This window comes from Rhinolophus sinicus, chromosome 6 (genome assembly GCF_057876585.1).
Source record: "Rhinolophus sinicus isolate RSI-liver-muscle chromosome 6, RSI-T2T, whole genome shotgun sequence".
In the NCBI taxonomy this organism is placed as follows: domain Eukaryota; kingdom Metazoa; phylum Chordata; class Mammalia; order Chiroptera; family Rhinolophidae; genus Rhinolophus; species Rhinolophus sinicus.
Genome location: NC_142506.1, coordinates 66,577,645 through 66,603,728, shown reverse-complemented (window position 1 = coordinate 66,603,728; position 26,084 = coordinate 66,577,645). Strand labels below are relative to the sequence as shown.

Below are 26,084 nucleotides of genomic sequence, written 5' to 3'. Positions count from 1 at the left end.
CACTAGACCATCCTGACAGAGATTCCATTTGGTTCTCAGGGGAGGAGAGTTGTAGCAGTGGCACAGTTCTCTACTTGCAGGTTACATGTTTTAGTTAAGTACACTTTAGGGATTGCCGCGTGAAGAAATTCAAGGTATGATTGAAGATTTAGCAATACCAGGTATACCGTGAGCTAATTAGGTGATGTTTTTCTTTATGAAAACTGTATACAAAATCTGATGATGATCATTTTGCACGACCGATATGGGGGAATAATAAATTCTGAAGCACAAGGTCAAGTTTTTCACATGAAAATATCTTTAATTTGTGTCTCCTGATCTGGGGCACAATTCATAATGGGATTCAGTTCAGAAAAATGCTGTGGATGTCCTTGCTGACCATTATTTGTTTTCTGTTGGTGAGTAGGACTGTTTGGGCCTAGTAGTCTGTGAAGGAATACTGTTTTTTTTGCTTGAAACTTTGACAAGTTCGTAGTGAATATTTTGATTTATGCATTTTTATAGAATTGCTCCCACCCAGTAAAAAAAGGAAAAACAGATGTAGATGTTGACCGTTCTGCTGAGGGGTACCCCCGGCCCCCTCCACACACAGACCTACCAATTGATTAAAAGATAGGAATTCTTTGGAGATTAAAATTTTTTTCCCACTAGCCCCCCGAGATTTATCTCATCCTTTTAGGTCCAGCATTTCCTCAGAAGCTGTGTGTCTTCTGTTGAGAAATTCAAATCCATGGAGATACCAGGCCCTACTATGCCTTTGTATGTAAAATTTGAATTAATAACCTAACAAAAACATTTTTCTCTTTTAGAGATTCTTAATGTGATAACAAATTATTCAAATTTATGTATTTTAATTGGACTCTGCGGATTTTTTTTAATTTTGGTTATTTCGATTTAAATTTCCAAACTTTCTATTTCATTTTTCTTGGTTAAATCTTGTGAAGTCTACTGGTCTGTGGGAAAATGGGAGTTTAATAGTCAAAAGTGGTTTTGATCTTTAATGAAATTGCCACATTGATGGTTTTTAATATTCCATTACATGTAACAACATTTGTTTGCAAGCAAGAAAGAACTTTTTGAGTTTAAACAAAGGGAAAATGCTACTAATTGTTAATTTAATATCTTTCCAGCAAAGTCACTTCATAGAAAATAAAAGATTTGGTGAAAAATTTAAACTTTATAACATTTTTATTAAGTTGCTGTTCTGTTCGCTTGGACACACAAATCAGGAGGTTATGGCACAAGAGGGTTGATAAGTTAGCTTTTAGTCTTGAGAGTCTGTTAAACATGTACAGTCAATCCCCAGTTCAGAATGAGCCTGTTCCAAAAATCACTTACAAGTTAGTCATTTAACATCAGACTGTTTACTTTTGACTTGTTTACATTTTTACCACAAATGTATATTATACAATATACATAGTTACAAATACATGCTCATACCTAAATTGAAGCAACAATTGTATGAAACTAGTGTGACTGCGCTCTTGATATTTTGTATGCAATTCTATCCCCCCCACACCACCCCAATACTAGTTACAACCCAAGGAATTGATTCTGTGAGCACCAGTGACCTTTAGTTTGTAGAATACTGATTTAAACCATGATGTAACTTAACTCTTATTTTATAAAACCTACCTGTTATTTGTGATGTCTGAAAATGCATTCCGGATTTCACCTTGGGACAATCAAGGGCACTGTTCCCCCAGTAAAGTCCCAGATGAGATGTCGCCCCTTGAACACAGTTGGGGAAGTGGTGACCCACGTTTTTGAGGAAAGGTGTATTTGGAGCAGTGAACTCAAAGCAATAAGTCTTTGAGGTTTATCAAAGTTATAAATTTAGGTAAACTTTTTTCTCGGTGTGGGTGTGTATATTAAATAGGCTTAGTCATGAGATTTTATTCCACTGTCAAATTGCATTCACTGCGTGGCAAATGTACTGAATATGATTTTAATTTCTCTCCTTTTATAGGGAAATATGAGAGCCACACACGTGTTCACACAGGTGAGAAGCCCTTTGAGTGTGATATTTGTCACCAGCGCTATTCGACAAAGTCTAACCTAACTGTTCACAGAAAGAAGCACAGTAATGAAACAGAATTTCATAAGAAGGAGCACAAGTGCCCTTATTGTAATAAACTTCATGCAAGCAAGAAGACTTTAGCCAAGCATGTAAAGAGGCAAGTATTATCTTGCTTCCGTAATGTCCTTTATTGTGCCTTCGAATTTAAATATGTAGTAAGCTGAAAACACACGTGGAGTGCTGGCCTCCAATGCTCTCACCGCCTAACATTTTGCAGACTATCAATTTATTAAGAGCAGCAAATGTTAGTTTGATCACACATTTTATTAATGCTGTTGAAGTGAAGTTTTTTGGTGTAGAAACAAGACCCATAGTCTATACTACAGAAATTTAAGATATAGCATTTGGTTAGCCTATTTTTTTTGTCTTGGGTTTTGGCAAGTATGTTTTCAAAAACTACGGTTTTAGAATACTAGGAAACGTATTCCTCATGCTGAACTTCATCTTTAGTTGATAAAATAAAAATGTTTGAGTGCAAGAAGATTCAATACAGTTTGCATATTTAACTCTTAAGATATTAAGTTTACTGAAATCTGGACTAAAAAAAAAAAAACATTGAAGAGTATCTGTGAATAGCTAGGTCCATGAATGTATTCAAAACATGTTTAGACTTTTCTTTGACTATTTCTGCATAAATTTTGGCGTACACATTGATTTATTAAAATGATGTCACTATATGTGTTCTTAAAGTACTCACCTGTGTCTGTCTCTGTAAGAAAGGAATTAGTGCCTGGCTCTTGTAATCACTGTCAGCAGATTGTATGGGTTATTAACTAAAATAATAATTTCCTAATCATCTCTTTATTTTTCTTTTATAGATTTCATCCTGAAAATGCACAAGAATTTATTTCCATTAAGAAGACGAAGAGTGAAAGTTGGAAATGTGATGTAAGAGCTTTTAATTTGTAGTAGAAAACCAAACTAAATGTAATGGTACCTTTTGGGAAAGTAATTAGATTTTAAAGTAGTATAAACTTAGCTCACTTTTAGACCTTTCTTTTATACAATGATATCCTAATATTTTTGTAAATGGCTGGTATGGGTTAGTTTTTAGATGATGAGAAATAGAAATCCTCGTTTTTAATTTTATTGTAATCACTATGCCATGTATGAGGTGTGATCAAACAATACGGTGAATGTTTAAATAAACAAAAATTTATTACAGTAAAAGACACATTGCCATTAATCCCCCTCAAAATACTTCTCTCTCACTTCGAACACACTTACCTATCGTTCTGGCCACTTTCTGAAACAGTCCTAGAAGTCCTCTTTCGTGAGTGTCTTTAATTATGCTGTCGTGGCTGCCTCAATGTCCTGAATCATTTTGACTTTGGGGAAGAGGCAGAAGTCACACAGAACCCAATCCGGTGAATAAGGTGGATGAGGACACCCCATAATGTTTTTATTTGACAGAAATTGCCGTATACCAGAAGCAATGTGTGATGTGAGCATTGTCATGATGGAGGATGATGTGCAGCACACTTTAAAACACACCTTCTGTCAACTGTAGCTCACACCCAACTGACTGCACTGAAGAAGTTGAAACTTGTCACACACTGTTACTAAGATTGGACGTGCCACTTCCCATATTGAAGAGCCCTGCCTTTCCATTGGATGGCACTTGGCAGCAGCATTCACCGTATTTTTTAATCACACCTTGTAGTTGTGTATGTAAACTGTGACATTACTATTGCACAAAGTGTAAAATATTATCATTTCCCCTCCATTTCTGGTTATCTGTTGCTCCATAACAAATTACCTCAAAACTTAGAGCTTTACACATCATTTTATTGTATCTCACCACTTTATGGATGAGTAATCTGAATTTGAGGCAGGGCTTTGCTGTGTGATTCTTCTGTTTCACATGGTTTCAACTGAAATCAGTTGTTTTCAGCCGATGGATGGTCTGGTCTGGTCTGGTTTGGGGACACTTCCGAAGTGGCTTAGTCACACAACTGGTGACTTGGGGTTGGCTGACATCTGGGAGCTTAGCAAGGATGGTTGGCTGGGCCTTGAGTCTCCTCCACTGTGGTCACTTCATGCGGCTATTTGACCTTCCATGGCAGCTGGGCTCCAGGAAGCCCAGGGGAACCGTACGGGGCTCTTGAAGCCCCAGAGCAGCATGCCCTCCACATTCTTTCTGACCACTTGAATTTATGTGTTTATTTCTCAACATGAGCTTTGCATTTTAATTTTTCGTTCAGGTTCCCTTATATTTTATGTGCGTTTTCTTTTAGATTTGCAAGAAATCTTTTACTCGCAGACCGCACTTAGAGGAACATATGATTCTACATTCTCAAGATAAACCCTTTAAGTGTACCTACTGTGAGGAGCACTTCAAGTCACGGTTTGCACGGTTGAAGCATCAAGAAAAGTTCCATCTGGGTGAGCAGACGCCCTTTTCTGAAAGCGGTCGTAACAGTGGTTGATCAGCCCCATTGCGCTGTCGAAGCATTAGGAGAAACAGGTCATGCAAACCGGGCCGAGTACCGATTTGCCGCAGGTCCTGGAGGTGATAAACACGTCTGTCTATTTACTTGTCATTTTTTTAGTGGTAGACGTGTCATGGTCATAAATTGCATTTATTTACAGTTGATGGTTGGATAGGTTGGTGAGTGCTTGGGATATGGCATTTTTGTTTTGGAAAAAACTTAAGTTTTCAAGGAGTCCAATAAATCTGGTGTGTTTGGAATTCAGTATTGTATTTGATGAATTCTCTCCCTAATGTTTATGGCCCAGGTGGAGATTTGTGGTCTAGATGGTAGTGCAGTTAGGTACATTTATGACAGTTACATATAAATGTAAAAAAAAAAAAAAAAATAACACCCCCAAAACTCTGTGCTGTCCACAGGTTAAAACCAATTAACTTTAATTAAAAATAAAACAAAGTCGTAAACGTGGGGATGATCTGACTTTCAGTCACTGGGGACCTGAAAAATGGCACAAAATCCAAACTCTTCGTTTCATAGGTGGGCTCAGTAGCAGAGGCTTTTAAGCTTTTTTTAAGGCAATATCTGAACCAATAATGTCATATAACTGACAAAAACCAATGCAGTTTTGAGCTGTATTCATAAAAATGTATTGTTCAAAATTAGGAGGTAATCATCTCACTGATTTTAAGTTGATGTGGGGTATCGCATTCATTTCTGGATACCACATTCGAGGTGGATATTAACAAATATATATTCTAGAGGTCGGTAATTATAGTGACATAGGGTCTTAAAATTATTTCATGGAAAAAGCTTTTGAAGGACTGAGAAATATTTTGTGTGGGAAATAGGGAGATGTTTTGTCTGGGAAGTGACAGACTAGTTAAGTGAGACAGAACAGCTGTCTTCAAATACTTTCCAGGCTTTACTGTGTAGTAAGGAATCCTTAATCTTTGTGATTCTAGTATATAAGACTCGTGTATGCTAGAAGATTATTTTTCTTTTTTGCTTATCTATGAATTTAGTAAGTTCCATCATGGTATTTCATCTGAGCATTTCTAAGAAGCCAACATGTGGAAACAGGTTTTATAATTACTGTTATTTATATACATATTTAATATACATGATTAATATAATATTAATATAACATAATATATAATATACATATATAATATATATTCTATTGTATTAAATATATACTTATTATATGGTATTGCGTATGACTAATATAAGACCTATAGTTGGAGGCTTGTGCACGATTGCATTTTGCATGTGAGGAATTTCTTTAGACAGTAGTTCCAGAAAAAACATTTTCTATTGGGGAATTTGTGGGCTTCATCCAATTTGAAATGAAAACCATAGGTTATCTGTCCCACTTTGTAGAAACATCATAGCAAAATACAATAATTTTTATGATTAACATACTTGTTTCCACTTCCTTTTGTCTTCCTGATTTTCTTTTTCAACTGTTCTTTAATACATCATTTAATAAATAAATAGACATCTGAAGAACATTGAATGGAAATTCTAAGGTATAGGCTTAGTTTCAATTTAGAAATTTTTTTGAGTATCGGAACTTACAAAATGGAGTAACTTGTGTGGCACAATAGTTACTTTCCTGTCAATGAAAGTAGATAAGCAGATGCTGAGCCAATCAGCGATTAGAGTTGTTGAGGAGGGCATTCCTAAAAAGGTGGTTGAACTAGTTTTTTATGAAATGTTATTAAAAGATTATTTTTCTATCGTGCTCCAGGGTATCAGTAAGGGGAGGTATTCCAGAAATGCTAGGCAGGCAGGTTTAGCCAACCTGCTAACTAATGTCCTGAGGAAACTACGCTCAGCATTCCCAGTAGTAATTATTCCTTGAACAACTGGAACAACCGAAACCATATGTCCACTCTGTTAGGATCTGTACACACTGTTCCTGCCAAATTAAATTACCGTCCATGGGCAATCAGACTAGTAAAAAACCATTCCATTATAATGTTAGGCCCACACAACTATTTTATAAACGATTAGTTAATTTGTATAATATTGAATACAAGTTGACATGTACTAGAAGAAAAGTTTAACAGGTGTAGCATGATGTACAGGTAGTGGGAGTTAGGGGGCCTTCTGTCCAGGCTGGAGACTGTGAGCTGGGACAGCCTCATGGAGCTCTGGCTTCCGCGTGTGGGAAACAGTTTGATCGCAGGCTCTGCGGTGCTGTGGGGTTAAATGAAGTCACACTTCTCAAGGGCCAGATGTAGGGCCAGGCCTGGCTTGCTTTGCTTTCTCTCTCTCTGGATACGTTACATTTCTAGTGTTATAATTGTTAAGGTTCTCCAACCTCCCAGAAGTATGGTTTGTGAAATAATATAGTCGCTTTGCATTTTTGGCCATTATGAGAAAAATATACCAAGTAGAATTCTGCTTCATTTTTATATGCTTATGTATCGTGTGTGTGCATTATATATAATCATGTATGTATTCAGTTTCCTTTGTACCCATCTCTGTACATCTGGTCCCTTGAATCACCATATACTTTAGACGACTGATTAGGTCTGGGCTGGGGCCCAAGAACGTGCATTTCTCACGTTTCCCAGGAGATGCTGATGCTGCTGGTCCAGGTACCACATACATGAGAGTTACTGCTTTTGGTTATCCAACAGCACCCATATATACCACACTAGGATTATACTGAACATCTGGGAGAGATACCTAAGAAATACAACAGGAACCTGTGGGGGAGAAGAACTTTTAATGTATCTCTATTTGTAAGTGTGAAAGTTATAGTTTGGCTTTAAAAAGTCAAATCTGCTAATTCCATCCTATCTAGAGAGTGGACATGAAAATCTCCTTTAGTTTAAGTTCCCAGCGTAGCTTCATAAATAAAAGTTCAAAGAGGTTTAGCTGCAAAACTGGGTGTCCGTCATAGAAGAAAAACATAGGTGGTATTTTCTTTGAAGAGCCCTGATAGGTAACTGGCCACCCACGTCTCGGAGAGAGGCCTCCTTTCTCCTTCAGTGGGTGAGACCTTCATGGGTACGTATAGTTAGTCTCACTTACTCAGAGTTTTACGGTACACATTACACTCTTCGCCCGACGCACACTTCCATAACCTGCTCGCCTTGGACCTGTCTTTGCCTCATCTAGTCATTTTCAACTATGTGAAATGCTGACTCCCTTTCTCAACTTTTTTTGGGGGGCAGGGAGTGGAAGAGGGATTTTTCATAGTACTTTCTTTAACACTGCTAGAAACGAGTTAAGAATCAACGAATACTTGTTGAATGAGTTCAGGAATAAATAAAAGACTCAGATCGCATGGAAGATGAAATATTAGAGACTGTAAATGAGAATATGTTAAAGATACTTGATACAATGTACATTTTGAGGTCATCTCTCATTTCTAGTGTGCAGAAACGTGCTGAAGCCTCATCCAGAACGAATGGTCGCCTCAGATATGTGTCTGAATTCCAGATGTGTCTATATGCCATTTTCTTTGCTCCATTGTGCTATTATAATCAATTCTTCATTAAGAATTCCTTTTTTGGTTTATTTTTCCAAGTTCTGAGACATCTTTTTTCCAAATACACAGCTTCCTTGAATAATATATTTCCAAACCATGAACTCTCTTAAGTCCTCTGTTTATTCTTCCCAAGTTTTTCGTTATTTCCTTGTCCCAAAAATCCAGCATGTAACATTTTTTACTTTGTTCCAGTCTTATTTCAAACTGGGAATTGACCATTTCAGTTTATTTACTCAATTGTTTATCAGCATTTATTACATTAGATGTCAGGCCCTATATCAGCACTAGGGCTATAGAAATGATTGTAAATCTGCCTTCTAGGAAGAAACGATCTAGAAGGGAAGAGGAAACGTAAATAAATAATTGCATTGTGTTATTATATGTGCACTAAGAAAAGTAGGCATAAATGTATAATGTACTGTAAAGGAAAAAAGCCAGTTCAGTCTCCTTCTGTGTAGGGAAAAATCAGTTCTTTCTACTATGTCTTTCTTCCCTGGGAATCTCCTTTCTACTCACACAAAACACTTCCCTTCTGACACTTCTGTCACCAGATGTGTGTGTGTTTCCCTCAACAATGAGCAGGTCTCTGACACCGGTTGGGTGGCCTACAATTTAACTCAGTTCTAATGCTCTCTGCCTGGGAACAGTGTCAGATCCCACAGATTCAGGGCTCCATCCCACAGGACTGCCCCCCAAACCTCAGATGTCAGGCTCAAGTAGTTGGTCCCCAGGCCACCCACCACTTTGTTACCTCTCACATACATGTTAAGTGTAACTTAGTATGTACTCCTTAAACTTCACGCGCACCCTGTTCTTTTCCTTTTTAGGTCCTTTTCCATGTGACATTTGTGGTCGCCAGTTTAACGACACCGGGAATTTGAAACGCCATATAGAATGTACCCATGGTGGAAAGAGAAAATGGACTTGCTTTATCTGTGGAAAATCAGTACGAGAGAGGTGAGGAATTATCCACACACCCAGGAAAATCCTGCTGTTGTTGTGTAGGAATAATTAATGAATGTAGTTTATAAGGATTAGAGCAACACAAGATACAAGATACTTGAGTTATGCTTTAATTTGAAATTTAAGGGTAGAAGAAATGATATAATAAAATCTTATGGAAGGTGGAGTCAGGATTTGCACCTGTAGGTGGTGAATGTAACGTAGATACCATTTTGTCTCTTTCTGAAACCCCACTAGAAATCCAGGAAAGGTTATGCATCTATGTATTTATTTCCAAGATAGTAAGTTACAAAGACAGGGAAAATAGAAAAGTGACAAGAGCCACACAGGTTTGGCAGATCGGCAGCTGATAGATCAGTGATAACTGACTGACTTAGCAGATCTGAGAAAGACAAACCCTGCTGTGCCAATGGAGAAATCCAGAACCCAGCGCACATCACAGAATCCACAGACAGTGCAGGAGCTGGCAGCACTGGAACCTCTGGAAGCAGGTGAAGGAGATGGAACAAGGGCTCTAGAGTAAAAGCATCTTGAGAAGTTCGTCACTGGATTCTCTTCCACCCGCACAGGCCGTGACTGCTGGGTACCTCCCCTCTCCCATCTCGGCAGAATCTGAGCAGGAGTGAGCCTTGTTGTTGCAGGACTGGATGCATTCTGAGTGCTGAAAGCAGTGAGCCCTTGTCCCTGCTGACACCTTGGCTTTTAGATTTTATCCTCTAGGTAGCAGTTTAGATATCAGTTGTGGAAAATCTGAGCAACCCCAGGGCAGATAGGCCCGCAGATCACCTACAGTGACTCACAGTCATCGGAGCCCACCCGTGCTATTGATCTTCCCGTCCAGTCTTTTGTCTATCACAGATAATCGTGAGCAGATAAAGACACAGAAGGAAATCCTTTAACATGGAAGACAGATTTCAACACAAACAGAAAAAACAAGCAAAACTGGAAGGGAACAGATTATGCAAGAAAAATTGAATTTGCCAAAAAGAAGGAGTAAACAGTTATTAATATCCCCAGTTAAAGATCTAGAATCCATTAAACAAGAACAGGATGTTATAGTATGAAAGAGTCACTGACATAATAAATCAGACACCAGAAATTCAAGGCATGAAAGACAAAGGAAAAGCCTCAAAGAAGGACTGAAGGACAAAGTTGAGGGACTCTCCCAAAAAGTAGACCGAAAAGATGCAGAAATATAAAATAAAGATTAGAACATTAGAGGACCTGGTAAGAAGTTGAGAAAAAAGAACAGAGAAAATGGGGAAAAATCACTGAAATAACTCAAAAGATGATTTCCCAGACTGGAAGGACGTGAGCTGATGAGCTGCCAGACAACCGTGATCCATCACGTGGTTAGGACCTCACGAGAAAATAAACCTACTCCAAGGTGCACCAGTGTGGTAATTCAGAACACTGGGGGGCAAATGAGGCTTCCGTATGCTTCTGTTTTTTTCTGGGGAAAAAGCCACATACACTGAATCAAGAATTAGAATTACTGAGATCTCTCCAAACAGCAGCACCAGAAGTAAGATGATGCAGTTGGACATTCAAAATTCTGCAAGAAAATGATTTCTAATGTAGAGTTCTGTTCCTAATCAAACTGACAGTGAAGGCCAAGGATGATAAAGACATTTTTCCTGATGTCCGAAAATGAGCCTTTAAGGTTCTTCTCCTGAAGCAACTAAAGGGCATGCTTCACCAGAATGAGAAGCGAAACTGTTCCAGAGGAAGACAGAGGCTGCGGGAAATAGGAATTCTGACATGGGAAGGGGCCAAGGGGGTTCACGGCAGGACGGGCACCCCAAGGTGTCAGGAGTGCTGGGTGTCAGCCCACAGCAGCGGTGGTAGTGAGTGTGACACGTCAAGACTTGTGTTGTTAGGGTTGTTGTGCTTCCTGCTCAGCTTTTCAGAAACATGCGCTGTATTGTTTCGTGACATACACAACACAGGTCGCAGAACAACAAAGAGGGAATGCATGACATAGGTGGTTATTTCTGAGAGAGGGGGATTGGGAGGGTGAGATCGGGGGAGCCTGCGGAGGCCGGTTTGGTGGAGGGAGTTCCGTATCTTGCCCTGCGTGTGTTTAATGCTATTCTGTGAACAGTATGCGTAGATTTTATACTCTTCACTGTATTCAAATTTCCTAATTAAAGAAAATTAGAAATGCCACTTTCTACCAGGTGGATATGGTGGCAGAATAGGAAAATCAGTGCATTATATTCATCTGAAAATTTGTATTTACAGATTGATAAAATATAAAGGTTATCTTATGCATCATAAACTCTTTTTTCCCCTTAAAGGTCTTTCAGTAAAAACAAAAAGCAAACAAACCAAAACCATAACAACCTTTCCATCTTTTAACTTTTAATTACGTACTAGGTTGGGGTCTAGGAATAGTTTTCCGGCTGTTTTCCACAAAGCTGGGTGTACCTGCAGACTCCCGGTGACGCGCTGGGGGCCTTGTAGAAGAGCGCCACCTACTGGCAGAGAACTACCTTTACTTCAGAATCAGCCTTTATGCTCGCTAGATAATGGGACTGAAGTAACTGCCGAGTGGGACTGACGGTCAGAAGCCCGCCAACATCAGACACATGCCTTTTACTTTCTTTCCCCCAAATAACTTTGTCAGCCCTTTGAAACCCTCTGAATGGTAGAACTACTGCCCATGCTCGTGATGTATTTGGACCAGCAGTGGTTAGTTACATCCAGGGAGGGTCACAGGGCTGGAGGGGCAGTGACCATATCCTTGATATGGTTTCCCTTTTCCACATTGGCATCTGGAAGTTCCAGCTACCTGTAGTTCTCTTTGCCTTGAAACATTCTTGTTAACAAGTATTGAGCACATGTTTGAAAAGATTAGTACTGATCACCTGGATTCCCTATTTAGTATTGTGCTCTCGCCATCAAAATTTGCATCCGTTTTACCTAATTCAGTAGTGACAATTGAGTATTTTTATTTGTGTTTCTTGAAAGTTTGCTTCAGCTAGATAGTTAAATCTTTGAGCAAACCAATGGCAAAGGAGGCCAAAGTTAAATTTTTTTGTTTTAAAGGGGAGACAAAACAAGCATGTTTGTGTGCAGGCGAGACTGATCCTAGGAGAATTGCCACAGGGTGTGTTAGCTTGAATATCTTTAGGGTGGGCATTTGGGACATCTGTGTTTAAGGTATTCATTGGCATTAAAAAAATCTTTAGTTTAAATATTTTTTTGTTTGTTTTGTTTTTTAAACACAGAACTACTTTGAAAGAGCATTTGAGAATCCACAGTGGAGAAAAGCCACATCTCTGTAGTATTTGTGGGCAGAGTTTCCGTCATGGGAGCTCATACAGGTGAGTCAAGCCGTGTTTTCCTTACATTCAGATAAAATTCCGTCTCCATTTTAATTCTGCCTTATCAGTGCTCTAGTTTGTTGAATTAAAACATTACTTAGCACTTATGACCGGCAAAGTTGTGCAAACATTTATAGATTCCCCTCTACATTACAACTTTTCATATTTTAGCCTTCATTCTGTGGCTATTTTGTGAAATGTTTTTAAACATTTCCTCAGCACCAAGTTTGAATTCTGACTCTCTAAATTGTAATCCTTTAAAGATCTATTTCATTACTTCTCTTTGAATCAAAATTCATTACAAGTCAGGGGTTCTAAACTTAGTGTGTTTCTTAACTCTTGATGATCGAAGAATACTATGCTATAAAAATACGGCAAAATTGAAAACTCCGGGATCCCCAGTTTTAGAAAGTCTTCTATTCACTATTTGAAACTTACGTAATTAGTTTATAACTGAATCCCTGACCACATTGGCAGCTTCTGAAACGTTATTGTTTTCTGAATGAGTAGAAGGAGACTACCTACTGTGACATTTGTGTATAATTTTACTTTTTATTAGTGCTCTTAAGAATTTTAATCTTAAGGCCTTCCTGTTTACCTTTCCATTTATTATTTCCTTTTTTTTTTTAAGTTTAAAGAGAATGTTTCCCCTTTACATGTCCATTCAGTTTCTGGTTTTAGTTATGGTAGAATCAATACCTATTTGGGCAACTTGAATGGGAAAACTAGTCATTTCCCTAGGATAGATAGATAGATAGATAGATAGGTATACGTCTCTCTCTCTCTCTCTCTGTATATATATATATATGTATATGTGTGTGTATATATATATATATGTATATGTGTGTGTGTATATATATATATATATATACACTTATATATATATACACATACATATACACACACACAGACACACACACACACACAGATGAAGGGTTGTGGGATAATAATTCAAGTGAGATTAGTTTTAATAATTTAAACCTTGTATAATCCGTCCTCGGGTAGCTATAAAATGAGCCATATTTTGTTTGGTTAGTGTGAGGACAAGTAGTAAAATGTAATTGTCAGGAAGTTGACTGCTTACAAATGTACTAAATGCTAATAAACTATCAGTCTGTAAGTAGTATCAGTTATCCAGAGGGATTAATTCAGTGGCTGAATCAGTTACCATCCTTGTATGATTGTCACTGTGCACTTACCCCATTTGTCTGATTCTCACTCTTTCCGGATTCACTCCTACCTTCGCTGACTCTGAGGCTTGAGTGGTCGGATAGGACTCGAGACACTTGGCAGGTTCACTGAAGTGGGCTTAAGATCTGAGAAGTCAGGAAGGAGTTTGATTCAGAGGCGGTGAGCCTGCACAGACGCTGGCGTGCTCTTTTGATAGGAACCCTGGAGTCAGGCAGTGAGCGTGGGAAGGACTCGGAAAGCCATAGAAACGGCACCCGTAATGTATGAGGCTGGTTGAGTAGCCAGCCGTTTTCATTGTTTAGAGTTAACCAGGACTTTTCCTTCTGTCTCGCCATGTTCAGTGACCTTCAGTTGTTTTTCTTTATAGACTTCACCTACGAGTACATCATGATGACAAAAGATACGAATGTGATGAATGTGGGAAGACCTTTATTCGTCATGACCACCTCACAAAGCACAAAAAAATACATTCAGGTAGGGTGGATTTTGTAGGGATGTTTCCAAAATCCTCTAAAAAAGCACCTGAAAAGGTGCTACATCATGTTTATGTCGGCTGTAATTTTAACAATTTGGTGTATGTTGCTCACCCCTCTATAATACTGGTTCTAAAAATGTTTTTTAAAAAGCTGTCTGAAAGGCACATAATTTTATGACATTTTTTTTGTTCACTGTAATTTTAATCATTTGGTTGCTCTTTATGACTACAAAGTATATTTTAAAATTGTTTTAACAAATTTTCAAATTTTGCGTTTTGCATATTATTGCAGATAGGTGCAATAATTTTTGTTGACACCTCCCTAAAGGGAGAAGCCAAGATAATATCGTTTTGATTGGATTTGAGAGAAGTTAGAAAACCTTTGGTGTTGGAAGAAAACTGATCGTAATTGGGTGTTAAGGTTTATGTAATAGTGAAGTTTTGAAACCCTGTCTTTGGAAAAGAGTGCCTTAGTAATCCTGATCAATTTCAGATCTTTATAATTTTCATATTCTGGGGATTTCTTTCATATTTTCCTCTCAGATTGATGTTCAGGAAGTGCTAAGAGAGCCAGCTATGTGAGCACAATAATGGGAAAGCACCATCTCTGAGCCCAGTAGAACAGGTGATTATTATTATTCCTCTCAACATAATTTAAGTATAAAGTATGTAACAGGTAGTGATGATTTCCTTAAATGACCCCAATGGCAGCTTGAGTTTCTGTTACCATTTTTAAGAGATGTTAAAGGTCTTATGACTTTTTCACTGGAACTTACACATTTTCATTTTTAGGTGGAGAATTCTAAATTCCTAATTCTAGAGGCTGCATGGTTTAACTGCACCCTGGTATTATGTCAAAAAAATGATTTTTAGAGACTAAACCTTTGTAATTGGATATAAGAATAGAGATGAGAAAGTGGACTCATCTGAAATTTTCCTTTATATTTGTATTTTGGCTCATTACAAAAGTAAGAAATCTCCACAGATGAAAAATCTTTTAAAAGTAAAGTACAAAGATCTGAAAGTGTTCGGGTCCTTCTTATAATCAGTACAACAGCCTCCTGCTGATTCAGTGTATGTTCATTTGAAGTGTTTGCTATCCAGACTCATATGTCCCAAAACAGTCTTGAGTTTCAAAGTGGTTTCACTTATCTTGCTCTCTTAGTTGAAAGGTAAGATCTGGAGTCTACAGCAAAAGTCTCCTGAGATGGGGAAGAGAATTCCCCATCTATGAAAATAAGCATAGATTGACTGAAGAAAGATATTTGAGTAAGGGATATAAAGCAAATAGCCCAGAATAAAGGGTGGCTTTACTTTCCTGGTATATTTCTCACCATGTTATCTTCCTGTTTGATAATTTTTTCTGGGGGGAAAAGACTGAAATGCATATTATAATCAAAATGTTTGGGTCTTTAAGGTGAGAAGGCTCATCAGTGTGAAGAATGTGGAAAATGTTTTGGTCGTAGGGACCATCTCACTGTCCATTACAAAAGTGTGCACCTTGGAGAGAAAGTGTGGCAAAAGTAAGTGAAAGAGCCAAGCTCCTCCTTGTTCCTGCTCAGGATAAGCCTCCGTTGGAGGAAAGTTCCAGCGTGCCTCATACCTTGTTTCCGTTAGTTGGGGTAGGTTAGTCAGCTCTCTTTCTCCAGCTTCTCTGCAGACCTGAAGGAATTGAGCAAAGCGTATTATTGTCCTTGTTTTCAATTGCTTCAAAGGCAAGGAGGTTGTAGATCTTGAAGTTCATGGCTAATATAAAAATCTTGGCATTCTTTGGTGAATTCATTTATGTTTGGTCGCTGTGGCTTTTTGAGTATATAAATATACTGCCTAGGTATTACATTTAATAAGACAGCAGTTATTGGAAAATGTTTGTAGTCTGAGTTTAAATCTCTTTCTACCACACTGAGCATTTAAAATGGTATTTTACTTGAAGGAGGCATGCATTGTGCTGAACATCAACTTTGTAGTACACTTTAGATATCCAAGTTCAACTGAGGTTAGTTGTTGAGTGTAAAATATTCCAAGAAGTCCTGCTCTGGGACTAGGTATTGGGAGTAAGTGCTAAATAATAGATATGGTCTGAGGTGCCAAGAAAGCAAGTTTAATAGCACCGAGCATGATCAACAAAATACACAGTGTATGTAAGTCCAGGAACTGGCAGACTGATTTGAAGACCAGTAGGAAGTGTTGATTCGTAGTTTACATTTCCATGTATTGGTTTAGTGCTTCCTCCATTGATTTTGTTCAGTGACGTGCTCATTGAATCAGGGTCTTCATTGTAGTCACTAAACTCGTGTGTTCATTAGATACTAGGGACGCTGCTAAGTGCTGGGTTGTAGAAATACATACACAGGATGCTGTCCAGGAGAGGAAGTAGGACCGCACTGTGCCGTAGGAATGGGTGGAAAACGGAATTGCACACTCCCTTGCTCCGGAGACTAGAACATTTTTTTTCTCAACCCCTTTATACCATTAAAAATTATTCAGTACCTCAGGAGCTTTTGTTTATATCAATTATAATATAATATAAAAAGTATATTATTGTTTAAATAAATTATATAAATCATTAGAAATTGAAATGAGAAAAAAATGTGAGTACAGTTCATTAAAAATAATAATATACCCATCACATTCTAACATGAATAGCCATTTTGTAAAAAATACCTAGTTTACAAAACAAAAAAAACTATTGAAAGAGTGTTTTACCATTTTGTAAATCTCTTTAATGGTTTAATAGCTGGATTGTCATATCTGCTGTCATGTGTTATTTTGGTTGCAGTAAATGAAGAAAACGTGGCCTCACTCAGATACATAGTTGGTAAAAGAAGTAGTATTACAGTAGCCTTCTTAGATAACTGTGGATGTTATCCTTTGCTACTACATTAAAACCAAACAAGTGGTAGTTCCTTAAGTATGGCTCAAGGTGGAATCTGAAACAAGGTTAATGAAGCTCTCCTCCTCTCACATTCAGTATCTTTGTCTGGTCCTTTGAATGGGTGTTCTACCTACATATGCATAACACTGAAACATCATGCATTTGTCATTTGGAAAATAAGCGTTCACTGAGTTATGCAGATTTTCCAAATGGTAGCATATTTCACAGGACATGGTCAGCAAATCACATTTGCTAACACAGCCTCCAGTCTCAGAAAGGAGTACTGTGAGGCTGTCAAGATCGCAAGTTTTCCAAAATTCTTATATTAGCTTGAAAGCTCAAATTTTATCATTCATAATAAATTTTTATTGTCAATTTTTATTGTTGAAAATTATTTTATTGTCAATTATTGTCAAAAATATTTGTCAATTTTTCCCTTAAAGTGACAGGTCACTTCATTTAATTTCTGAGAAAATATCTGTCAAATACTCAAGTCTGTACCGATAGTTTGTCTTTTGTTCTTTCCAGTAAAATGGTATTATATTCCATGAAGAAAGTGGCTACTTCAGCTCATAGCTCAGTCTCACAGGTGCTTTTCTCTGAAATGTCATCGGACTTTTATTTGTGGTATGCTGTTTATTAAAACTGCATTGAAAAACTCTAACCTTTTATTTTTTTAGATATAAAGCAACCTTTCATCAATGTGATGTTTGTAAGAAAATTTTTAAAGGCAAATCAAGTCTCGAAATGCATTTTCGCACGCATTCAGGTAAAACTTAATGGGTACTTTCTGAATATTTTTGTGCAATTATTCAGGAGTAAAATATGGACATTTAAACTTTGTAGTTCTTGGTTAAATTGCTTTGTTTTTTTCCTCCATTACGATTTTTACTCATTATATTAAAGTTGATGTTGAGAATGAGCAATAGTCTGGTCTTCTATTATATACACTTCAATACTTTTGACTGTCATTTTGTACAGTTTGGGAAAAATTTTTTCCATAGGGAATTGACTCAACTTTTAGCTCTCACTTTCCTCTTTCTGTGCTTCCTCTAAATCTGTGTAACTCTGAAGACATTTACTTTTTTTGAAAAGAGTAATTCAAATATGACCTCATTGTCTTGCTTACCAAGTTAACCACTTACAGTTTTCCTTTATACAGTCAGTCGTCATATATAGGTAGTTATAGAATGGTTTGCTTCAGCTGCTTTCTGGAAGTTGTCATTTTCTAAATCGATTATCCCCCCTTGGTGCTACTGTCATGTTTTGCAATACAGACTATGTTGGAATCTTTCTTACATGTTGTCATAGCCCTTGTTTGACATCTCATATAAAGTAACAATTTTTAAAGCCTTAACTCATTTATGCATTTATGGCTGCTTTGTTTTTTATTTAGTTTGGATTTTTGTCAAGCTGCTTTTCTGGAACAGAAAAATAATTGGTTTCATAAATATTAGAATGAGAAATAACTGGATTTGGGCAATTTCAGTAGCAAATAATTGCAGTAAAGAGTTTGCCACTGATACAGTGTTCCTGTTAAAAACAAAAATACACCTCCCTCCAAATGAACACCTCCTAATTTATGGGGTACACAAATAGAGGCTATAGTGGGAGGAAAAGCAAGCAATAATACTAGTAGCTTAGGTTTATTAGACACTTATGCTCTGCCAGGTACAGTAGGCAGTATTACTTCGTTTTCTCATTAATCCATTCACCAACTCTGTGAGGTAGGTACTATTACTATTCCATATTACAGATGAGGAAACTGTGTAGAGAAGTTGGTACCTTGCTCACTTTTGGCCAGTAAGTGGTATAGCCAGAATTCAAACATAGATCTGTCTTAAATGTTTGAGGCCATTTTCTTTACTGTTTTATGATAACATATAAGAGTATTACTGCTCTTACTAAGTTTTTGTAAATATTCCCATGGAGAATATGCTACTTAAAATCTTTGTCTTGCCAAGCGAGCGCATTCATACTCAATTTCGTTTTTTTACTCATACAGGTGAAAAACCATACAAGTGTCAAATTTGCAATCAGTCTTTTAGAATTAAGAAAACCTTAACAAAACACCTGGTTATTCATTCCGATGCCCGACCTTTCAACTGTCAGCACTGTAATGCAACGTTTAAGCGGAAAGACAAGCTCAAGTACCACACTGACCACGTGCACGGCATAAAGTCTCCCGATGACCCTCTGGGTCCTTCCGAGGAGAAACTCGTGTCCTTGCCAGTAGAGTACTCATCTGATGATAAAATCTTTCAGGCAGAAACAAAACAATACATGGACCAGCCCAAAGTGTATCCGTCGGAAGCCAAGACGATGTTACAGAACGTGTCGGCCGAAGTGTGTGTGCCGGTGACACTGGTTCCTGTTCAGATGCCCGACACTCCGAGCGATCTGGTGCGTCACACGACCACCCTTCCACCCTCTTCTCACGAGATCTTGTCGCCACAGCCCCCGGCCACTGATTACCCGCGAGCAGCCGATTTAGCTTTTCTGGAAAAGTACACTCTGACTCCTCAGCCTGCAAATATAGTTCATCCAGTCCGACCTGAGCACATGCTCGATCCTAGAGAACAGTCGTACCTGGGAACCCTGCTGGGCCTGGACAATGCTACTGCTGTACAGACAATTCCTAGTAATGAGCATCATTCGTGAGGAAGTGGACCCATTCCACAGACATTCCAGTTTTGGATGGTTATGTGCTAATGGTGGTCCAGCGCTGGGGGCCTTTCAATTAGGAGGGCTGCTGTTTTCTTCATTTTCTCTAGTTTCTAGATTCTTCCGAACCGTCTCAAATCAAGAAAAGTATGTATCTCTGTTTACAGAACATAAGAATATTTGGACACATTTTGAGGTATAATATTTGAAGTGAACATTTTTGTGATTTTAAAAGATTATTTAGTGCTAATTTTTAATTATATCTCCAGCTTTTCAAAATTATTAGCTGCTGACATTATGAGTTTTTATTTTTTTAATCATCAGTGGAAATTTGATTCTTTAGTCTCATTCCTCTTTTCTCCCTTCCCCATCTTCCAAGTTCAAGGACCATGCAGCCTTTAAGAAAGAATTTATGAGACGATACTGATGATTTGGAACTCTTCCTTATCCTAACATAAGATTCATTGTTATTTCTTCCAGATTTTTAAAAACTGAAATTAGGAATTTGATTTTATAAGACAGTTTTGGATACTTCTGTGTTGTTTTTCATCTAGCCGTAATTTCAGGTTATCATTATGTGGTCTTTTTGACAAACTCAAAGCCAGAAAGCTAATGTATGATTAGCTTGTTCAATGAAATGTAGAACTGAAATAATCACCCAAATGATTGGTTTTTGCCTATGCTTCAATTATTATAAATAAGAAATGCAAATCTAGGTCTATGCATTAAATTATACTCGTTGAAAATGTGTTAAAAGCAGGATATGACAGTTTTAACTAGGCATGTTTCAAGGTTAACTTCACCTTCTGTGTTCTGCCCTTTAGTTCAGAAACATTAACACTATACAGCATATAGCTTCATCTCACCAAGGGAGGGGCAGTGATAGCTAATTCATGACATTTCATTCACAAGCTACTTTTGGTCTCATTGATCTTGGCTAACTGAAACTCAAGGAAACAGATATTGCATACATAAATGTTAGAAAAGATGCCAAACAAATTACAAAATTCGTGTCGAACTAAACTCAGTGTTGTTTACTTTCATTAAAGGGAACCACTACTTGTATGCAGATTTCCATGTAATCCAGATCTTTATTTTTGCTTTTCACATAAGACTAGTGTTATCCTTGATTTTTATTTTGGTATGAGAGAAAAGTTGAGCACTTGGTGAAAGGAAATAGCAGTTACAGCAAAACCTCACTGATTAAAACTAATTGAGGAAAAAGTCAGTCAGATGATAGGTAATTATAAAATACCTTTAAAGATGTGCACTTTCCATATCTTCAAGTCAATTTAAACTTAAACTAGGATAATGTTTCCTAGTGGAGCTGCTTGAAGGATTAGACTAGGCAGGGTTGATTTTTTTTATTAGCATGTCATATTTATGTAAACTACTGGAAAATAGCAATTTTAAGAGTTTTCTATTTCCGTTTTGTTTACACTCCTAATTGCTTTAAGCACTTTTTTTGTGTAAACTGTAAAGTCTGGCCCAGCCCTTGTGAAAAAAGTCACAAATAAAATAATGAAGTTTTAATGAATAAAACTTAACCACTTAATAATGGAGAAACATGTTTGCTGAAGCACTTAAGAAATGAAGGTACTTTACAGGAATGTTCACCATACTAGTGAACATAAAACAAAAGAAAACGGTGTTGAGAATTGAGGCATTTAACCAAAGTAGCTCTTATAAATAATAAAACCAACTTGACTTTTGCCTCATTTATTAAGATTTTGTTATAATTATCCTAGGACCAGTAGATCTAATTGTATATTATTTCTTCTTTTTAAGGCACTCTTTTCTGTGGAAATGTTATATCTGGGGTACTTAACATGATTGAACTTGACTCTATGAGGTACTGTTAGTCTGCTGGTCTTTCAAATTGACTTTTAAAAATACGTATCTTTATGATTTTTATCATAAAGAACAAGACTTTTAACTAAAAATCATGCTATTACGAGAAGAAATCATGCCTAAAAATGAACCCTGCCTAAGCCAATGTAGAAAAGTTTGGACTTATAAAAAGGCAGATGGTACATACATGTATGTGTATGGTGTATTATATGGTAGCAGAAAACGAGGGTGTTGCATTTTCACATTGAAAAGAATACATTGTTTTTTGAAGGTAGTTACTTTAGGGTTCTTTTAATAATAATCTAATGCTTTAAATACATGATTTGATTGTAGGAATTGGTTTACAGTGTAGAACTTTTCTGGAATACATCTCTTCTATAAAGTGAAATTTAAATATATTTAGTTATTGTAAATAATTTAAACTCATAGTGGCTTACTGTTTTAGAAAATGCATTCACAGCTATCTCATTTAAACCTCATACCCAGCTCTGACATAGAAAGGACAGGCTGTATTCCCATTTTAGAGATAATGAATCTGAGGTTAATTAAGGTGAAGGACCCAGTTAAGCTCGCATCATTTGTAAGTGGCCAAGCTGCTATAATAACCAGGGAGAGAAATGTAGCGTACTAATGAATGCTTACCATGTACCGGGCACTACATTTTCTCATGTAATCTTAAATAGTCTGGGAGGTAGAGAGTGTAATTCTTATGAAGAAATAGTCTCAATGGATGAACAAACAAACAAACAAAAAATCTGCCTCTAATTTCAAATTAGAATATAAGAAATTTTAAAATTGTGAAAACCTCATGGATTTGGGTAAACTGAATGTATAAGTTTTTGAAGTTGGCACAAAAAAATATGAAATGAGGCCTACTCTTTTCAGTTAACCTTTTGTAATATTTGCTTTGAAGTATTTGGGACAAAAGTTCCATTAACTCTAAAACTCATTAATTCTGTATCTGTACTTAAATTTTGCATCTTGCAACTAAGTTTAGCCTCATTCAGAACTTATTATTTTATGAGCATAATTTATTGTTTTAAATTTATTTTTAGCTGATAGCAGTTAGCACTTAAATATGTAAATTGAATAATTTATTAAGTATAGAAATTTGTTAACCTAATCAGTTTTTACTTAAATGCACCAAAGATTTTTAGTAGGTATTAAAATAGTTTAAAAGAATTTAAATTCTTTGTTGTTTGAATAAATATTTGTCCAAAGAAGCACAGTTGAAGTCCTACAATTATGGATTTAAAAGAAAAAAAATCATTAGTGTGAATACTAAGATTGTTTGTGTTTATATGTATAAAAATAAGAACAGGAGAAAATACTCTGGGAATAGTCATACTGACAAATTAATTACAAGTAAGAATACTCATTTTTTCTCAGTTTAATTGAATGTTATCTTTTAAGTGGACACTATTAAATGCAAAATAATAAGCTTATTTTTTACACTACACTATTAAAATCAGTTTGCCTTAGAATTTTTTTTAAGACAAGGTGAAGTTATTTTTGTAAGAAACCCCACCTATTTTTTGCGGCCTAAAGTACCATTTATGGTTAGGGTTTGTTCTTTTTGCCAGCACGATTTAACGAACTCTGAAGGTATTAAGCTTAGCATACTTTTAAGTAATTTAGTCATTTATAGCTGGGAGAAGAGGAGTTGCAAAACTAGGGTTTTAAACTGGTGCTTTATTAAATGACTTTTAAAAGTGATGGTAGGTCATGAAAAAGGAGGTACACTAATAATTTTCTGTCAGCCTTTGAAGTGTCAAAGGCTAATAAGTAAATATCATTCATTGCTTTTCATTCTATAATTGCAAACAAAATAAAAACACAGTTAAACTGGTATGTTTATAAGTTTGAGTTTTCTTCCTTCCAGATCATTCTACGGTTTCATTGATGAAAAGTCAGATTTGGAACATTAGCTCTTTGTCGTGTCCTTCATACCCAGTCTTTTCTGGATTGAATCTTTGTGCCTTTTCAATGAGTTGTAGATGCTTAGAGTTGATTCTGCTGGCTAGATCGTACTGGTTAATAAGTGGTTTTGATTTTGTTGTTGTTATGGCTCTTATGTTTGTGTTGCCTGCTGGTCAGGCAACACTTATTTTTTTAGGTTGCTTTACGTTTATGTAGGGAAATTGGCACTAAGTACTAGTGTGAATATTTGTTTTTTTGTTTTTTAATCTCTGCTAGGCCTTTATAGTCACTGTAAAGCCACTCTGGGCCTGTCTGTACGTGCTTATTAGAGGAATCTGACAAGTCAAATAAAATGAGTAGTGTGTCTGCCTCTCCGTCTCCTCCTCCCCCTCCTACCTTTTTTTTTGAATAATCAGTTACCATAACCACACAGTTCTACACTGAATGGCTTCTTATTTCAGTTTGCCTAAAACTGAACCAAGAGGTGATGGTTGGAGATGAGTTTCCTTTTAGGAGCAGGATCCCAGTCAACATACAGAACTTGAGTTGATGAACTCAGGAAAACTTAGGACTTGTGAAGTTGTGTTTGGATCACTCTAAGAGTCAGTGCCAAATTTAAAATGACTGAAAAATGTATTCTTTCATAAGGAACAGGTAACATTTCTAAAACTTTAGTAGTATAGTAAATGTTACTTGCTGTTAGGGTGAATAATGGATAACGAAAATAATTTTTCTAAACAAGTTTTAGGAACTATAGGCAATTTTTCTTTAGATCCTCCCTTTTTCTTTTGCACATTCCTCTCTCGGTAAAGTCTATAGTGGTTTTTTTGGGGGGGCATCACCCTCTTTATTTCCTCCAAAATTATTTCTACTTAAAGATACTTTTATCCTGGCATATTAGCATGCTTTCTGCACTTCTTTGGGAGCATTAATAAGATAGGTGTAATAGAATTAGGTAGTGTGGAAGATGAGAGAAAGAGCTTTCGTAGAGTGCCTATGATTTGTTTACTCTTCATGTTTCAACTTGCTGTGTATTGATCTTAAATCTATGACTATTGAAGAATCCCCAAAGAATTTAAATTTAGCCTTTGCAGCCATTATATAGAGAAATTAAGAATTATATTCAAAGAATAGAGGTTATACAAAAATGGACATACCTTTTCTTTTTTTTCAAATTCTTTGGTAAAGAAGTAATTTCAGTGCTTGCATTCCTGTTGGAAATTCTAAAACCTTTCTTGAATGAAAAGCATGTACACTTAGGGTTACTCCGCCTCTTTGCTTGGTTTCCTGCTTGCATTAAAGTTGGACAGTGTACAGTGGTGTAATTACAAAACTTGTTCCTTCCAACAATCGACTTTTCTTATCCCTATAGATAAAACTGTTACAAATGTTGAGTGTGGCTGCCAAAAAACGAGTACAGAGGTGGGCACTGAGCTGCTCCAGGGTGTGTAATAAATGTTCTCATTTAGGGGATTTATGCTGTACATTAAAGTTGAAACGGTTTTGAACTTAGTTTTCAGTCTCAAATCATAAATTTTGCTTTGAATCATTGAGGACATGTTTAAAAGCAGTTACAAAAATATCTGAAATATCAGAATTCGTTATTTTGTCAACTGTATGTAAAGTATCTTGTCAGTTTTATAGATATTTTGGCTGTCTCTTGTGTTTCTTAAGTACAAATGTCTTTATAGAAAAATTCAGTTCTCTGTGAAGACTAGAAAATGTATTGTATATTGAACTAGTTCTTTGTGTTATTTTGATATTTAAAATAAATACAAAGTTCTTTGGTCCTCATAAAGCATATCAAGGTTTTATTGAACACATTTCACAGCATGGGGATGTGGTGCCACCTTAATAACCGAGTGCAAAGACCATGAACAAATGGAAAACCAAGGATTCTGGGGCACATTTACTTACATTTTATTTATTTCTCGTAATCTAGATATTATTTTGAAACATTTCACATGTTAAATATAGAAACCATTAAACTATTTAATGGTTTTAAGTGGCTAATTAATATAGATTCAAATACTAACAGTGACTGCTATACCGTGTTGCGTTGAAACAAACGTTTCCGTGACTTATACTTGCAATGTTAATTTGATGAACAATATTCACAGTATGAAATAATGAATATAAATTAAGTGTCTTTGAAAATTATTGTAATTCATACTAACAGTTTTGTTTAAGAAAAATTGTGGTAGTGTTCTTATCAATCCTAAAGGATTCAAGAAACCTCTATAACAATTTTATTTAAAAATTAAGGAAACGGTTCAACTTCAGGCCAAATTGGGTGTTAGTGAATATAATTTCATCTCTCACCCTCCTCATTTTGTTTATCCACCCAGGGACTTCTTTCTACATATTCTGTTACCCGTACCCATATCCATGCATTATTTTTGAAGTTTCCTGCAGCCTTTAGAGACAGTATGAGATAGTGTGTGAGAACAAGATTAGAGCCAAACTCCCTGGTGTGGCACTTCCCAGCTGGCTCTGTGCTCTGTATTGCTCACCTGTAAAATACAGGTAGGTGACGGTACTTACCTTACAGGGTTGAGATAAGTATGTAACGGGCTTAAAACAACCGCTGGCATATATTAATAGTAATAGTAATATACAAGCTGTAATCATTATTACTACCTGCCTACAGCGAAAATGTATTTGTCAAGGGGTTGCCTGTCAGAACCATCACGTGTGAATTATCGGGAATCTCAGCTTTCATCTGTTCATCTAGTTTTGCTATCAGTATCCCGAAACTTACCGAGCCCCTAACTGCGGTCCGTCACTGAAATAAGCACT

At 36.6% G+C, this 26,084-nt stretch overlaps 1 protein-coding gene across 2 annotated transcripts in view; it reads left to right on the top strand.

Annotated features, from left to right (window-relative positions):
* Positions 1 to 25,083, top strand: part of ZBTB41 (zinc finger and BTB domain containing 41) — a 30,430-nt gene extending 5,347 nt beyond the window's left edge. For both annotated transcript variants that reach the window (XM_074317072.2, XM_019750934.3), the window contains exons 3-11: positions 1,970 to 2,177; positions 2,899 to 2,968; positions 4,318 to 4,465; positions 8,845 to 8,974; positions 12,214 to 12,309; positions 13,868 to 13,974; positions 15,393 to 15,498; positions 17,531 to 17,619; positions 18,856 to 25,083. In XM_074317072.2, coding sequence (XP_074173173.1) covers positions 1,970 to 2,177; positions 2,899 to 2,968; positions 4,318 to 4,465; positions 8,845 to 8,974; positions 12,214 to 12,309; positions 13,868 to 13,974; positions 15,393 to 15,498; positions 17,531 to 17,619; positions 18,856 to 19,511 — 1,610 coding nt within the window. In that variant the 3' untranslated portion in view covers positions 19,512 to 25,083. The remainder of the gene's footprint in view (positions 1 to 1,969; positions 2,178 to 2,898; positions 2,969 to 4,317; positions 4,466 to 8,844; positions 8,975 to 12,213; positions 12,310 to 13,867; positions 13,975 to 15,392; positions 15,499 to 17,530; positions 17,620 to 18,855) is intronic.
* The last annotated feature ends 1,001 nt before the right edge of the window (positions 25,084 to 26,084 follow it).